The 17,938-nt window shown below is 36.9% G+C and overlaps 2 protein-coding genes across 2 annotated transcripts; both read right to left on the minus strand.

The window, feature by feature from the left end:
• Nucleotides 1–779: 779 nt before the first annotated feature.
• On the minus strand, nucleotides 780–1,957 carry LOC137736316 (uncharacterized). Its single transcript, XM_068475604.1, has 2 exons — nucleotides 958–1,957; nucleotides 780–808 (listed from the first exon to the last, which is right to left on the minus strand). Exons 1-2 carry the CDS (start codon nucleotides 1,955–1,957, stop codon nucleotides 780–782), a joined length of 1,029 nt encoding a protein of 342 aa, XP_068331705.1.
• A 1,997-nt stretch (nucleotides 1,958–3,954) lies between these two features.
• LOC137738260 (transcription factor CSA-like) lies at nucleotides 3,955–6,451 on the minus strand. The gene is made up of 3 exons (XM_068477889.1): nucleotides 5,667–6,451; nucleotides 4,845–5,393; nucleotides 3,955–4,566 (listed from the first exon to the last, which is right to left on the minus strand). Exons 1-3 carry the CDS (start codon nucleotides 6,154–6,156, stop codon nucleotides 4,238–4,240), a joined length of 1,368 nt encoding a protein of 455 aa, XP_068333990.1. The 5' UTR covers nucleotides 6,157–6,451; the 3' UTR covers nucleotides 3,955–4,237.
• Nucleotides 6,452–17,938: the final 11,487 nt, after the last annotated feature.

Raw genomic sequence — 17,938 nt, forward strand, 5'->3', positions numbered from 1 at the left:
GCACATAGCATACACATCCAAACACACGGAGATGACTTATGTCAATTTCTCTCCCCTTGAGAATTTGGTAAGGAGATTTGAACTTCAAGATTCTACTAGGAAGGCGATTGATGATGTATGCAGCGGTTTGTATAGCTTGAGACCAGAACTTCTTTGGAACTTTTGCTTGTAACATTAGTGATCGTGTTTTTTCAAGCAAATCTCGGTTCTTTCTTTCTGAAATGCCATTTTGTTGTGGCGTTCCTACACAACTTGTTTGTTGCAAAATTCCATGCTCACTTAAGTAAGTTGTCATGATTTTGGAAGTGTACTCAGACCCATTATCAGACCTTAAGATGCCAATTTTAGAGTTAAAATGATTTTGAATTAATTTATGAAAATTTTTGAAACACTGGAAAGCTTCATGCTTGAATTTAAGTAAATACACAAAAGTAGTTCTAGAGAAATCATCAATGAACGATATGTAAAATCTGTAACCATCAAAGGACTCAAAGGTGGCAGGTCCCCAAATGTCAGAATGGACTATTTCAAAGGCTTTGGTAGCTCTAGAGAGAGAGTGGGGAAAGGGTAACTTGGTGAACTTAGATTTTTGACAAACTTCACAATCTGGAATCACTTTACAGAAACTAGGAAAAAGAAAAGACATAACATGTGAAGAAGGGTGAGCTAATCTCATGTGCCACAACTGCTCCTTGTTTACAGTGCTTGAGTTTATGTAGAAACTTTTTGGGAAACTTGAAGAGAATTTGACATAGTACAGTCCATTGAGGAAGAACCCTTTACCAATCGTTTCCTTCGAAACTTGGTCCTGGAAAATCACATAGTGAGTTGAAAAAATTGCAAGACAATTTAGCAAATGTGTTATTTTTCCTACTGACAATAGTTTGAAAGGAAAAGAAGGGACATGCATGACAAGGGATTCTTTTTTACTCGAGAAGATTTTGAGTTTCCCTCTGCCTACTATACGAACTTTGGTGCCATTAGCTACGGAGACAAAAGAAGGAGTGGAAAAGTTTTGAAAATCATTTAGTAAAGATGCATCGTTAGTCATGTGATCTGAAGCTCCTGAGTCAACTATCCAAAAATCACAACTACTACGAAGATCCAAAGCAGTGGAGATAGTTGCAATAATACCTGGCATGTCATTTTGTGACACTGAGTTTGATTGTTCGAGGAAGCCAGCAAACTTGCCGAGCATGGCTGAAGGAGTTTCATGATTTGTTGCTCCTTGTTTCTGTTGCAAGAAGTTAGCGAATTTATTTATGAGATCAATGGGACTAGAGGAAGAGTTTATCACATTATTGGAGACATTGTCGCAAACAAGATTTCCTCTAGGAGTGTAGGCAGGCTTCATTTGGTTTCTTGGTGCTCTTCCATCGTCATTGAACTTAGGTTTAAGTTCTGGATAAAGAATCCAGCACTTCTCTTTTATGTGTCCAATACCTGTACGACCTATCTTCACACAGTGAGAACACTTTAAGTCTGGTCGTTTTCCCTTGTATGGTCTGGAGAAGGTGAAGGCTCTTGCTTCTGATGGCCTAAAATTTGATTCTCCAATGACCATGTCTGTGTTCATGACCTTCTTTCTTACTTCTTCACGTTGAATAACGTTGCAGACCATCTGTAAAGTGGGAAGTTCAGGTGTCATTAAGAGATGGCTTCTAAGGTCTTCATAATATGGTCCAATGCTGACAAGCAACTGGAACACTTTGTCTGCTTCAACACGCTTTAAAAGAATGGTTGTGTCCGTGGTATGAGGTCTGTAGAGATCCAATTCATTCCATTTGGCCTTCAAGTTGCCAAGATGTTGAACAAAAGAGAGATTTCCCTGTTGTAATTCCGTAAGATCTTTCTTCAGCTGAAAGACTCGCGCAACATTGTTTAGATCTCCATACATGTCTCGTACGGAATTCCAAAGCTGGTGAGATGATACTGAGTAGCTGAAAATCTCAGCCATCTTTGGTTCCATAGAGTTTAACAGCCAAGACATGATAAGTTGATCTTGGGATACCCATGCTGCATAATCCGGTGCAGTTGTTTCGGGGATGATGTTATCCTTTTGAATGAATGGAGCTTTCCACATCCTCCAAGAGCGAGAGAAATAGCTCGTGACCAGGGCAGGTAGTTGAATTCGTTTAGAAGCACAGAGCTCAAACGTTGAATTGGATTGGTATCCATGGTTTCGTTTTTTGAAGTTTTTTCTGCTGGTATGGCCATAATGGCTCAACTGGTTTGGATTTGGTGGGTTTTTCGGAAGAACACAGAAGCAGGTCCAAGAGGAATCACTGCTCTGATACCATGTGGACAATTTTATGTATATATCATGTATAAAATAGTTTACAAGATCAACCATAAATAGGAGAGGAATACAAGAAAGAAAGTGGAGGAATGGTGCGGACAGGGATGGCAGCTCAGCAAGCATGAGTGAAGACCTGACCTCCACTATCTCTAACTTAAACTAATACCTAGCTTTACATGATGAGGGAATATTGCTCTTAAATAAGCCTAAAATAAACAAACAAGCAGCTAACCCTAGCCGAAAGTAAGATGACAATGAGTTGTTATCCATCACCAACTAAACAATGACAACTAGACAAACCCTACCACCAATAATAATAGATACTTCAATACCCTACTATTCATAGCTTCTCTGATTTATTATTTTTTCCGTTACAAGTAAATAAACATGCCATGTACGGGTTGAAATCAGGTTTTGCTATAAAGTTCAGTTGACAAATTATGTAACCTACTTGGACCCAAGCGGAGGAGTTCTACGGTCTCGATGCCCGAATCACATGGTTGTTCGGCCAATGACCCATCATTGGGACTAGGAGAGCGTGGGAGGGTCTAGGTGGGATGTTTATGTGTCTAGGGCGGATGTGTGAGGTGGAACGAGTAGCCACGGCCAATAATTTCTCACCCAATTGAGGGGTGATTCGAGGATCCAATATTCCGAACAAATTGGTCATGCGGTACATTCATTCTGGTGACAAGTGACAACAAGCTTTAAACTCATTGGAATCTTGTACGAAGGCCAAGGCCCAAATACTAGTTAAGCCTTGTGAGACCTCCTCCATCAATCTCAAGTCTCAGCTGACATGGATTGAGAGCTTTCAAGTCGAATTCCGTCGATGCATGGAGTCTGGAACCAGGACCACTCAAATATTTTCCTGTTCTGGGCGACAGACATTTGAAATAAAACTTGCGTACGAAATCTCAGTCTAATTGTGTTTTACATTACTGAACCAGTTCAATACGCATTGGATTGGATGGGAATAGGCTACTTTGAGTGTGCATTACTTTCCACTGACGTTACTTGTTCCAGGCTTTCAGCAATATCTGTAATATCCTTAGGAAATCCTGGACTCTCATGTCCTATCCTATCCATCCCTCAGCAGAATAGTAGTAAGTACTATTTAACACAGTTCCAAACGGCTAATCCCATGTGCATTGAGCGAATTCTCTCTCTCTCTCTCTCTTTCTCTCTCTCTCTCTCTCTACCCCTCACAGTAAGATTAGCATATGATAGGATAGTCTTCAGTTGCAGAAATTGTGCCTGAGTTTTTCAGTCCCCGTGGGAAAGAAAAGGATGTTCCAAATAGTTCTAATCCAACGACCCTATTATTATCTTTGTTTACCTCATTATTTCATCATCATCCCTATTCTATCACCTTTTCCCCTATTTAATTTCTTAACCTTTACTCAAATACAAAATTTGATAAGATAGCGATTTTCACTTTCGTTTTGTCTTTCTTTAAACCTTCTTTACTCATTATCTTGTTATCGTCACTTAGTTTTCTCTTGATTTATTCAAGGGTTAGGGGATACAAAAGGAGTGCGACTTCTACCATATTTTAAGTTAGTTTGATCTTCATCTCTTGAGCTCCATGGAAACTATTATAGAGAAAAGAAGAAAACATGGAAAAAGAGTGACAAGTCAATGTGTGACAATAATCTAATTTATTGGATCACCTTTTGGTGAGGGGGTCTCATGTGAGAGTTTGGGGTTACATTGAAAAGATGGTGGTGGGATATGACTTAAAAGGGAATGATGCAGATTTTTCACTGTCAGCTAAGCTTAACTAAAACAACAAGAAGCCTTCTCTCTTTTTTTCCCTTTATTGCTTCATACTTTTTCTTGGACCACATACACATTATGCCTCTTTTTCTTCTGATGGTTCAAGTGAAGGAAAACGAAGAAAAAAAACCCTATTAAGCTTTTTCTTGAGTTCTCACTTCATGTGGCTCCTACCCCAAGAAAATCAATGAAGGGCGGTGGCGGAATGCTCGTCTCACGGTGGCTGCTGCCGCCGCCGCCGCCGCCAACAACTCTGTCAGCAGCTGATGCTGATGTTGAGGGCTTGCCGCCTGAAACTTGACATGAAGAATCTGAGTACTTTTGATGAACAAGGCTGTGGAAGTTTGACTGTTGCATTGTCGTGACATTCATGTTTGGAGGTGGATGGTGGGTATACATACCCCCATACGAATGACCCTCCATCTCACCTGAACCATCCCAACATCGGTTCTGGCTCATCATCCCCATCACCTCATTGCTCTTCGGACCTGCAATAACACAACCACCATTATGTGTTTTGAGACTTTGCTGCAACTGGGACATCCTCGTGTCGATATCCCAAGTTAATCATACACATGAGAATACATGATTATATATAGGATATGATATCCGTCGCTATCCAAAGTTAATCATACACGTGATAATGCGTGATTATAGACTTAAGATACGGCTAGTGTGACATTTCAGATTGAAGTAATCTTATTGGAAGAGGGTTTTAGACAAATGGAAAGGTGATAAATTAAAAAGAATAAGAACAACGACATACCACGGAAGAATTCAAAAGGAGTTTCTTGTTGTGAACAAAATCCACTATTATTATGAGAAAGCAACTTTTTCCTTGTGATTGCTTCTTCTTCCACACTAATCAAGTTTTGTGAACCATTTGAGCCATAATAATCAGCCCCATAACCAACAACACCATCATAGCTTGTTCCATATGAAAAAGAAGATATAGAACCACTGCCGCCGAGGCCGCCATTGGGGAGACTAAGACCACCATAAGGTGGTGGAGGTTCAGTACTCCTCGAGGCTGCATTGAAGCTTGGATTTTCCTCCATGCTTCTGTAAACAGTTTGGTTTAGCTTCCTCCTCCGATAAGCACTGGATTGCTCTCTGTACTTCCTGGCCATGATAACATGCCAATGGTTCTTCACAGCATTATCAGTTCTTCCAGGAAAGAGCCTGGCTATCATGGCCCACTTGTTGCCATATATTCTATGAGCTTGCATTAGTCTTTCTTCTTCCTCCTCAGTGAAAGCTCTTCTGTTGATTCTTGGGTCCAGCTGGTTAAACCATCTTAATCTGCAGCTCTTACCTTTTTAACAAACACAAATATGCAAAAACATATGAATTATTATAGATTAGAGTGAAAATTGTGAAATCAAAGAGAAAACATAGCAGTGATTCGTTTTCTCGTGCACTTCTCATCTGGTTTATTCTTTTTTTTTGGGTGGAAATCTGGTTTATTCAATCCAAGAATTAAGGTTAAAAAGGAGTGTAGTGGAAGAACGCGAGTGTCAAAATCACTTCCAAAAAGAAGACATAACTACAGACAAAAGGACTAAACAATTTCTCACATTTTTCTTACCTGATCTTCCTTCCAGCTTCTCTGCAATAAGGTTCCAGTTCTGAGGGCCATAGAGAGCCACAAGTTCCTTGAGCTTGGAATCCTCAGCAGGCCTCCAATGCCCTCTGGCACACAGTTTTGATTGCCCACTTTCTGTTTCCTTCTCACTAACTTTCACCCCACTCTCATTAGGATTCTTATCGTGATCACTGCTGGTATAATCTGAGCCCTTCATGTCACTGCTGTTGTGGTGATCCTCATAACTTCTGGTAGAAGGAAAACCCCAGAATGCCCTTCCATATTCTGATTCAGAAATCTTAGAGATGTGGCTGCTGTCCTGGGAAGAAACTGATGAGTATACTCCATACTTGGAGCTCAGAGAAAGAGAGCCCATATCGGCATAAACCATTCCCATTGAAGAAGAAGAAGAAGAAGAAGAAGAGGAGGAGGAGAAACAGCTTAAGGTATTAGGGGTTTCTGTTGCATATATAGCACCATTGTTAGCCATCATTTTCTTACATTGAAGAACTGTTACAAAGTCATCTTTGAAAAGGACTGGAAAAATAAATTGAGAGAGAGAGAGAGAGAGAGAGAGAGAGAGAGAGAGCGCTAGTGAAAGCTAGGTAGGAAGAGCAAGGAGTTTGTTTTGCAGGCGAGAAAACTAGAAACAGCAAAAATAGCAAAGAGTGTTCAGAAACCTACACGGCCTCTCACCTCATCAGTCTCACTGACTCTGTGGGGGTGGTGAAGAGAGGAGAGAGGGAGAGGGAGAGGGAGAGGGAGGGCGCTTTTAAGTAGTTAACAACCCTGACTGACCCTGACCCTAAAATTTAACAAGCTCCTACTACTATTTTATTGTTGTTCTCCTCTTTTTCTTTTTAACAAATCCCACGTCACTCACACGTGTGAAAGTGAGGCCTACACTCTTTCTCTCTCTCTTCATGGTGATGGGGTTGAAACTTGGAAGGGTTCTTCTTAGGCTGTCTCTCTCAAGATTGACAAGAAAAGACTCCTAATGTGATGTATGCTCGCTTGGGCTTGTGCAGGTCTAGACACCCCCCTTCTCTTTTCAAACCACAGATTGAAGAGCACTTTGACACAAGAACCCCTCCTGTTGGACACCAGTAAACAAGGTAGGCCAGCTAGCCCTCCATCTTTATCACTCACATATGAAGAGATTTTTGCGTGTGATCAATCTCGTTATATAAAGTATGTTATGTATATATTTTTCTTATCCGTAATAACAGATTCTTATGTATGTATTTATTCTTATGTATGTACCGAAATAAAATTAGACATGTAATTATATATCACTAATGATGAGACCAGCTTTTTCTGGCAAGATTAGACCCTCCTGTTTAACTAGAGTTGGGGGAATTTACCTTTGGTTTCAGTTAACCACCTGAAGTTGACCCAACGACCATCACCAAACCCCATTTGGCGATGAATTATTTGCTTTGATTTTTTCGTGTCCCTTCTTTCACAACTATTATAACAGTCCGGAAAGGCCACTTCCTCAACGTCATTCTAAACCCCACCTCTCCACCTATATCTAGTTATCTACCTCTCTCTCTCTCTCTCTCTCTCTCTCTCTCTCTCTCACGGAGAGGACGGGTGTCCACGAATCATGTACCTAGGCAACAATTTCATTATTTATGGATTTCATATATAATCCAAGATTCTAATGACCGTATTCTGTATAAGCAAAAGATTCTAATGACTTCGAATCATCAGCTAATTAAATAAACACTGCTGAATAATCTATCTTTTATATATACAAAACGATATTTGAGAGGAATGAATCTGACATAAATTTCGCATGCATAGATAAACGGTCATAACATAACACCACAAGAATATAAAATAAAAAAAAAAAAACAACCCAATATCAGATAACCCTGATTTGGTTTTAATTATTTTGAAAGTCTAGCCATTCAAACACTTGAATATTCATATAGACTGAAGTAATTTAAAAAAATCCTTTACTATGAGATTGTTTGATAATTATTTCATTTTTAGTTTCATTTTCATTTTTTGGAAAACTTAAAACTTGTTTAGTCACTACTTTAGGGTTTAGCTTAAAAGAAATGAAATCTGCTTTCTTAAGTTTACTTGATTTTCTGATTAAAAAATAAAAAATAAAACCGAAGGAACGATGCACGTTTGTGTGTCGCTACTCTCAGTCTCTCACTGGACTAGCTCATTGCTCATGCCTGTACTTAGCATTTAAGGTACATTTATATGCATGTGATCATGCTTATGAGATCCCTGCTGGCTGGGCTTCTTCATGTCATCATATCCATGGAGACCCCACGTTCGGAAGCTGCAAAACAAAACTAACTTCTGATCTGCTCATGTCATATATATTCATCAACATAATCAATGGCTAAATAAACCAAAAGTTAATCTGCATTCCTAAACTTCAATTTAGATTACAAACAAATTTAGACACTACTACTCTCATCAGCGAGACAGAGTCTCTTCAATTACTGAGTGGACTTGGTCAGACAATTAGGGTTTAAACATAATGATATATAACATCATGGTTAAGTAATAAGTGAGACAAAGACAAGGGTGTATCACTATACGAGACAGGTTTTGCAAAAGATGACAGGATGGATTAGTTATGTATTAGTACACAACGTAATGTTGTTAATTGGGACATGAGTCAAATGGGGGTAATAGAAACGATCTCCAGAAATTCACAGAACCCCAATTATCGTTAGATCTTTCAAAAGACAAAGGATCACTTGGTCCTCGACTTTTCAGACCAGATGGGAAGACAAGTGAAAACCAAGCATGTGTGTGGGTGGGGGCATTTAAATATTGACAGGTAAAATTCAACAGTACTTATTTGTGTAGAGAATATATTGTTCCCATCACCATATCTCTCGTATCATCTGCCTTCTCTCACACCTTCTGTGCTTTCTTTTGTTTTCTTCTCCCTCTTCCAGTCTGCCCCTCCCCACGTGTGACCCATGTTTGCACGTGTATAACCTAAATCTCAGACTCTGCATGAGGGGAACTTTGGCATAATTACCCCAAAAATAAAATTAATTCAACTGAAGGTATGTAAGAAACTATACACTAATGATGGTTTAATTTGTGAAACTAAATATGTTAAATAGAACAATGAAACAAATATTGCAGCTTGAGGAAAGATACGATATTTATTAAAATCGATGAAAATTGAACCATAGATAGATTACAAAAGTAAGCCTCAGTTGCTTCAAAAAAAAAAAAAGTAAGCCTCAGTTAAAAAAACTTTGCGGTGGCTTTGTACCGGGTCTAATTACAAACAATTCATATATAACATATACAAAAGAAAGAAAATAGGAATAAATAAATTATATCGTATTCAGATGTTCAGATAGAAGAAGACAAATAGAAGATATGAAACATACAGATTGATGTTCAAAAGCTAGCTATATAGCCTATGACTCTGTGCAACTGTTTGAAAGCATGTAATCCTGAATTCACCGAGCTCAGATCTTATGCTTAAGTTCATGTGTAAGCGTTTAATCAATGCAGAAAAAAGATGTATTCATAGCCCTAGGCATAGTCAATGTACTCATTATCTCTGTTTGGTTTTCATTTTATTTTAGGAAAACTGGTCATTATAGGACAACTGCGAATAGCTTTTGCTCAAAAAAGAAAAAAAAATCCAACGATCAAAACGGGACATAACACGTTAAATGTTCAAAAGGTCCAACATGCATATCATGTATTTAACAGTAAGAATTTTGGGAAAATGAAATTGAATTGAAGATTGTCGATCGATCACGTAGTGATATATTTAGGGCATATAAGATATTTTTCGTGTCAAAGTTCATGTTAGTAGTGTTGATTTTCCTATTTCAGCAAAAGACTTTTATAATTGTCCATACAACATCCAATTTCTCTAATTTTATCACTTATTATTATATTTTTCTTCAGTTCATACTGTAATGACACTTTCTTTTTTTTGTCGGCTGTGAGCATGCACATATTGTGTATGACATGTGCATGCATAAGAGTGAGGCAGGAAAGTGTCATGTAAAAGATAGAAGAGTTTGTTATATATTGAGGGCAAGTGAATGAAAGAACATGCTTCTGGGATGATCCATGTAAAGACATGGGAATAGGTTGGCTTGCTGGCTCATGCAATAAGGCAGCCAGAAACGCATGAAAGAAAGGGTCACAAAAGGTTGATATGTTAGATGTCCCACAATATAATTTGTAGGACTGTTGTATAAGATTCTAATGAGTCTGTTCCTTTGGAACTACATGCAAAAGAAAAGCCAGCAATGTCTTAGTTCCTATAGGTTACTCTCCTTCCACTCCCCCAAGTAAGGGTATCTTCCAAGGTCTATAGCTGAAGGATGTCTAGTTAAATGACTAGCTATTTTAGCTTTGTGAATTTGGCTAGGAGGAGAGGAAAAGCTAAACTTTTACTAAACATTAAAAAACACAAAAATTTCATTGTTTGTGGACTTCAAAAGAAGACAAAGATTTGGGTCGTTAAGGTTAGAAAAAATAATATTTAAATATTTTAAGTTAAGCTAAAACAGTTAGTATTGTTGGAAGTAGTGGCTAATCAAATTAACATTTGGGTCACTAGCTAGAATAATTTATTTGGTATTGTTGGAGATGCTCTAAGAAGATCTAGACAAATCTAACCAGCGTGATTGGATTTTTCCAAGGCAAAAATGATGAACTCAAATTTTATCCGTTGTTTTTGGAACAAATGATACGTGTACCCAACATATTAATGAATAGAGTAAATTACATTTTATCCTTTTAGGTTTGGAGTCGATTTCAATTTCTTATAACATCTTTAAAACATTTCAATTTCATATATTTACTTATCATTTTATTTCAATTTCGTACAACCGTTAAAAAATCTGTTAAGTTCCATTAAGTGATGACGTGGCAAATATGGGGTTCCCATTTGTGCTGATGTGCTTGTCACATTTGTGCCACATGGCTAAACACTTAATTAAAATTTTAAAATATTAAAATAATTAATTAAAGAAAATTAAAAAAAAAAACCTAGAACCCCATTCGTCTTCCCCACCCGAGCACCCCCTTTTCCCATTCCCCATCATCCACCCCTTACCCACCCGAGCCACCCTTTCTTCAATCCACTCATCCCTCTTCACCTCCCCGACACACCTTCTCCATCTCTTCCACTGCCTTCACCTCCCTTCCCTTATCTATCCCCAGATCAACCTGCACCCAACCCTAATCCCCAAAAATTTATTAGCCCTAATTTTATCCCTAATTTTGGGCGACAAGGGAACCAAACAAAGCCCTGGGTCTCGAGGGAACTAGAAGAGGATGAGGAGACACGATGGAGGTGGGAGACGTCTTTGAGAGAGCAGCGAAGGAGTTGGTGACGAAGGGAGAGGAAGTGATGGGCTTTGTCTGGGGGAAAAATTGGGGGATGGGTTTGGTGATCTCGGGGGGGGGGGTGTTCTGTTACTTATGGGGGAACAGGGTGGAGCCGTGGATAGGGATGGCAATTTAACCCGTCAAATCCGATCCCCGCAAGTAACCGATCTGAATGGTTTGATTTTGGGTATAAAATTAGGGTATTTTACGGTTATGGGTAACCGTCGGGTAAATTTTTCAGTTTCGGTTATGGTTATTGGGGTATCCGCTCCAGACCCATACTCGAAACCAAACCATTTCATTTATGAATAAAATATATAAATATTTATTATATGAAAAGGGATTGTTAATAATCATGCATTATTAAATATGAAATTAATTATTTACTTTTATATCATTAATGTCACATCCCCGCCCGGGTCCCCATCACATCTCGGGCTCGACTCTACCGTAGCACGATATTGTTCGCTTTGGGCCCCGACCACGCCCTCACGGTTTTGTTTTTGGGAACTCACACAAGAACTTTCTAGTGGGTCACCCATCTTGGAATTGCTCTCGCGCGAACTTGCTTAACTTTGGAGTTCCGATGAAATCCGAAGCCAGTGAGCTCCCAAAAAGCCTTGTGCTAGGTAGAGATGGGAATATACATATAAGACTTACAAGATCCACTCCCCTGAACGATGTGGGATATAACAATCCATCTCCCTTAAGGGCCCGACGTCCTTGTTGGCACACTTCTGCCCAGGGATTGACTCTGATACCAAATTGTCACATCCCAACTTGGGCCCCCACTACATCCCAGGCTCGACTCCACTGTAGCACGATATTGTCCTCTTTGGGCCCCAACCACGCCCTCACGGTTTTGTTTCTCGGAACTCACATGAGAACTTCCCAGTAGGTCACTCATCCTTGTATTGCTCTCGCGCGAACTCGCTTAACTTTGGAGTTCCAATGAACTCCGAAGCCAGTGAGCTCCCAAAAGGCCTCGTGCTAGATAGAGATAGGCATATACATATAAGGCTTACAGGATCCACTCCCCTGGACGATTTGGGATGTAACGATTAATAATAGGAATTATATGCTTATAATTTTTAGGAGTGTAAATGTTTTCTTAGTAATATAAATTTTTAATATTACTTATTAGATGCATTGTATCAATTGTATTAATAATAGCAGTTTATTTAATATCTTTTTTTTTTAATACTTCATTTAGTTAATAATATAAATAAACATATAAATATCATAATGGGGAAAACCGTTCCCCGATCAAAAATTCGTGACCTAACAGGTTCGGTTATGGGGAAAACTTGTTCGAGGATTCTATAGGTTCAGGTATGGGGATGGCACATCCGAACCTGATCCACCCCGTTGCCATCCCTAGCCGTGGAGGGGGTGGAGGGGATGGAGGGGTACTCGGGTGTGGAAGACGAAAAGAGGTTCTGGGTTTTTTTTTTTTTAAATACTTTTCTTTAATTAATTATTTTAATATTATAAAATTTTTATTAAGTGTTTAGCCACGTGGCACAAATGTAGCAGCCACGTCAACACAAATGAGAACCCTATATTTGCCACGTTATCACTTAACGGTTAACTTAACAAAATTTTTAACAATTGTATGAAATTGAAATAAAATGATAAGTAAATGTATGAAATTGAAATATTTCAAAGATGTTATAAGAAATTGAAATCGACCTCAAATCTGAAGGGATAAAATATAATTTACTCTAATAGATAATAATTGATGCAACAATTTACAGATGGTTTCTAAAACATTGAATAGGATTGTAAATATAAGTACAAGAAAAAATGAAGCATAGATTAGAGTGTTGGATATGAAGCATATGGAAATAGAAGCGCAGTCAACTTTGTCTGAGGACACAGGCTGGGAATATGGAAACAACCATTAGAGAGAGGGTTGTCTGGAAATTCTGGAACTTGACCGTCAAACCACTTTACATACTGATACTATTCCATATCTTTAATAAGGAACTTTAACAAAAGATTCCAGTACAATTTATTTTAACGAAAAATCATATTTTTACATTAAAAAATTAATCATGGTACTATTCACTTTATCATTTATCCTTTATTTTGTTCTTATCGTTAAAACTCAAAGTTTTCAAGTCATTTTCATTAGTTTTTATTTTTTAATATGAATGCAAGACAAACTTAATTGATATATTATTAGGCACACTTCAGGTATAGTGTTAAGTGAACAAACTAACGTGTTATAACATGAATAGTTAAGACTAACAACACTATGCGTTAATATTGATGATGATATCTAAGCGCATACATGGATGATAATGATGTTCGTATGTAAGCATGTATGATGATGATGATGATGATGATATGAGTATATACATGGCAACAGAAGCCCAAGAACAAAAAGTCTACAAGATTAGAACCTCTTCAGTCAGTCAGGTTATATAGAAGGTAGGGTGAGCAAGCTAGCTAATTGCAGTGCGTGCTCAGAACTCCAACAAAGGAGCTACAACTCTATGCTCCCCACATTTCATCACTACACCAGCTAATGAAGTCATGTATAGCTAGATGTTTCCAGATATTAATAGTACTACTGCATATACATACATTATGAGAGAGAGAAAGAGAGAGGTAGAGAGAGAAATTACTTGTGAGTCAAAATAGACAGAACGGGGTGCTAGTTAGTAAAACTGACTGACTGGGGAGTGAATTATCCAAAGAAGGGGGAGGCATCCAAAGCCATATGATGCCATAAGTAGATAGTAAAGGTCGACTGTCAATTTGTCATAAGCGTTAGCAGTCAGTAATAAAGCTCACTTGAACATGACATACCACTCTCATTTCTTCGCAAATTCACCACCCCCATATATGGTAAATAAAGGTTGGTTTTCAGTTTTTACCCCGCTCTTTTCCATGATTCGTTAAAAAAAAATTTGTTTACTGTAATTTAATTGGATCCCTCAGTCTCTCAGTCTCTCAGTCTCTCAGTCTCTCATTGCTTGTTCAAATTAAAATCCCTGCGAATATCTGATTCAATAGTACTACTTACTCATCAGTAACGTGAAAAATATCAGAGGGTACAGTTAGGAAAGGGCCAAGGGTATAGGGGTATAGTTGGGAATTTGGGGTTTTTTATTTTATTTTTGTACAGTAATAATGTGGGGTGTATGATGTATCAGTGAATCTGTGCGTGTAAGAAGTTAAGTAACTGAGAGTCTGGGGGGTGGAAGAAGAGAAAAGGACAGGGGGAGTTGATTTTGTTTGAGATTTTCTTTCATTGACTGGGGAAAAGACACAGCTTTGTGTACATTGAGGAATTGTCCCTGTACCCTATACTTTTAGGTTTAGGGTTTCCCTTATTTCATTTCTTTTTCTTATTTCTCTTATTTATATTTCTTCCCATGCACATATATTAACTACAGATGTGACTTTTGAATATGTTCCGAAATATCTCATGCTTCATGATTTTCGACCGTTAAATAAAAATACAATGAGCAACATTTAACAAGTGAGTGACAGAGGATATCCCGAATTCAAAGGTGAAACCCATATATTTTTACCTTTTATCTATATGAGGAGATGAGAAAGTTGAACAACTGAACAAGTGAATGATTTAATAACCACTGTTCTAAAACTTTTCGTCTAGGTCTAAGCGTTAGACGGTGGATCATCGTCCTGATTAATGTCTAAGCGTTTGAAAATTAAAAAAAAATGCCTATACTTGCTAAGGCATCCATCAAGACCGCATATCCCTCCCAGACCCGTCTAAGTCGCGTTCCACTTAGACATAAAACAGATAACTTTCATTTTTTAATAAATTGTAAGAGAGATGTTGCATATTTAAATGAACACACATTATATTCTTGCTTCTTATGTTTTTATTATGTTCTAATACTTTATAATAAATATGTCACTCTATTTTGTTGTTTATGATGAAATTATATATATTTTAAGTATAAACAAACACTTATTTATATGAAATATAATAAATTTACTTAAATTCGTCTAATTCGCCTTAACGTCCACCTAATCGTCTAGATGCTAGATCCCAACTAACCACCTAACTAACGCTTAGCATTTTTTAAAATCTTGATTGTAACAGAAATCCACGTGCGTTGGAGCCCCTGTTGTTTGTTGTTTGCAAAGAAACAAAACAAAGCCAACGGTTCATGGTCCTTTTGGACACCCGTACCCGTAAAAGCCTGTCGTTGCTAGACAACCATGCATGTGTGTGTAGTCATCCAAGGAAAATTGTGCTCGATTCATTCACTTTATTTTGGTTTCTTATGTTGGTTGATATTCATACATTTATTTTTCTATATATTTTTGTTAATATTTTATTGTTGAGAAGAGTGTGAAAATTAGAAATATGTGTGTGGGTAATATTATTATTTTTATATATGTACATGTATGGGATGAGAGATAGAAAGAAATATTTATATATTGTTGAATAAAGCAAAAAATTCCACATCTGCCATCTTACAAAACTAATCACAACTTATATCAAATGGTTCCACTGCTAATTACATCGAGGCATAGTGGACTACGACTTGTCTTTCTTAAACTTTAACTTGGTATCAGGATGGATTTCAGATCTGGGCCCGAATTATCAGGTTCACTTACAAACCTGACTGATGTAGCTACATGTTTGGCCCACTCTAAAGTGGTTCAAAATGAGGGGGCATGTTGAAGACCGCAAAAAGTCTCACATCAGTTATCTCACAAAACAAATCACAATTTATATCAAAAGGTTCCACTTTTAACTGCATCAAGACTTTTTGCATAAAAACGCCACACTTATTGATTGCACAGATGATTAAGTGTGGACAACTTCAATGCTATTAGTATAGTGGTAGACCGATGCCTGTCCCTCTGAAACTTTAACATATACTTGGATAATAACTTCAATAAGGGCATCCGAATATTTAAGTTGTAAGGTATATTTCACTTAAGTATGAGACTCACAGTATTTTATTACCACCTTATATCACATAGATTTTTCTTATGTGAGAGAGTTGATCCTTGTAGCGAAGGAAACCTAATCTCATGTTGCATCACTTCTTATTTAGAACATCTCCAATCCTTGGGGATAAAGCTTAAAAATTTAAGCCCATAAGTCATAAACTGTTTTTCTCCTCCAATTCTTGTGGCTTAAAATTTTAGCCCGTGATGATTAAATAATGATTTTAGCCTAACTTTTTGTTTTCATTATTTTTTTAGATAAATTTTACGTAGATTATCTTAATTGATTTTTATGAATATTTTAGTCTAAAAATATTTAAATTCCGATAAGTAATTAAAAATCATACAAATACATAGGTATTTATAAAGTTTTAAGTCAAATTTGATTTAAATAATTTTCTTAGATTATTTTAAATGTTAGATTTAATTTTGGGTCGTCAAATCTTTTTTTTTTTTTTACTATTAGATTTGATCTCATTTGATTATAACTGTTAAATTATAAGTAAAAAAACAAAAAAAAATATTTGAAATATGACAGTTTGGTGGGTCCAGAATAATTTAAACCAGACTTAAATCTTGGGGGGAATCTAGTCCAGAGATATATTTTATCCTAAAATTTATTTTAGTCCATGGTTTGAGAAGGGGGTTTAAAGCTTATATTTTAAATTTTATCTCATAAGTTAGAAATAGTCTTAGAAAAGAATTTGAGGGGAGTGCCCAATCATGTCAACGGCCAAGAAATGTCTCACACAGTCTTGCCTCGTTGTAAAAATCGCCCTAACGTATCAAACATGAACTCTTTTACTTGTGATGAAAAAGGTGGTGGTTTAGACATTCCCACGTTCATTTGATCTTTCTGGTATAACCTGCAGGAGAAAGGGATGTTTGTCCAAAAGCCTAATCAATGTTTAACGTGCTTGATTGATGTGAAACTTTTACAAAGTTTGATAGATGGTAGTAAGTAGAGGAGTGTGGGGGTAGGGACCAAGGTATTGGTTTTTCAAATGCAGAGTCATGACTCCTGGACTGTCCTGAAGAACCCCAACTGTGATAATCTTGAGTGGACCAACTTCACCACGAAATTGCTTCACTCGATTGAAGAAGCTTCTGTCTGCACTCTGAAGTAAATAGTTAACACAAAATAGTGCTTCATTATAATTGTCTATATATTCGAAATCAAATGCATGCACAGATAAATATTGGTGCAAGTCCTTTTGGAAACAAAGTCATTTGTTGCTGTTATTTATATGATCACCAGGGGATGCCTAATACCTTACTTTTAGTGATTGCTGTGAGAAGCATTAACTACTTTCTAAACGGCAGATTATGCTTTTGTTTGTTGGGCATGTCCAGTCCAAACCTATACAAATTCTAAAAAAAATAGGAAAACTAATAAAAAAAAAGTTTAAAAAATTTGAGTTTTAATGATAAAGATAAAATAAAGGATAAAGTGAATAATACCATAATTGATTTTTTAGTATAAAAATATGGTTTTTCGTTAAAATGAACAGTACTGTGAGCTTTTCGTTAAAACTCTTTTAAAAAAATCCCATATATTTCATTTCCGGTCACATATAAAATAGTAAAGTGATGAGCAAAATAAATAAAAAAAGGCATAAAATTTGTTGCATGAAGAATTTTTTTAAACAATAGAAGATGAAGCTTAATCCTAATTTGGTATCGAGGTGATTCTGAAAAAAGTGGCTATCAAGAAAAGCTGGGGGCTTTTTTTATGTTTGATAAACATTCAGCTTCAGTTTTTTTTTCACAGTTTTGAGTGAAAAAAAGCCAAAAACACAAAGTTGTAAAACCCAGCTTTGAAAAACCAGTTTTTTTTTTCACATTTGTTTTACATAAAAGTTTATCTAACACTATAATACTACTTTTTTTTTTCTTTTCAAAAACATTTCTAGAAAAAAATTTACCAAACACTCTACTGTTTTATTTCACAACTAGTTATTCTTACAATACAG

Source organism: Pyrus communis, chromosome 6 (genome assembly GCF_963583255.1).
Source record: "Pyrus communis chromosome 6, drPyrComm1.1, whole genome shotgun sequence".
NCBI classification, from domain to species: Eukaryota; Viridiplantae; Streptophyta; class Magnoliopsida; order Rosales; family Rosaceae; genus Pyrus; species Pyrus communis.

Bases quoted from the DNA above. Each gene is read 5' to 3' on its own strand.
- LOC137736316 (XM_068475604.1), bottom strand. From the start codon at position 1,957: ATGGCTGAGATTTTCAGCTACTCAGTATCATCTCACCAGCTTTGGAAT. The intron at 809-957 runs GCAGAGGGAAAC...GTGATTTTCCAG, and splicing joins CACCAAAGTTCGTATAGTAG to GACCAAGTTTCGAAGGAAAC.
- LOC137738260 (XM_068477889.1), bottom strand. From the start codon at position 6,156: ATGATGGCTAACAATGGTGCTATATATGCAACAGAAACCCCTAATACC. The intron at 5,394-5,666 runs GTAAGAAAAATG...TTTGTTAAAAAG, and splicing joins GAAGCTGGAAGGAAGATCAG to GTAAGAGCTGCAGATTAAGA. The intron at 4,567-4,844 runs GTATGTCGTTGT...GTGTTATTGCAG, and splicing joins TCCTTTTGAATTCTTCCGTG to GTCCGAAGAGCAATGAGGTG.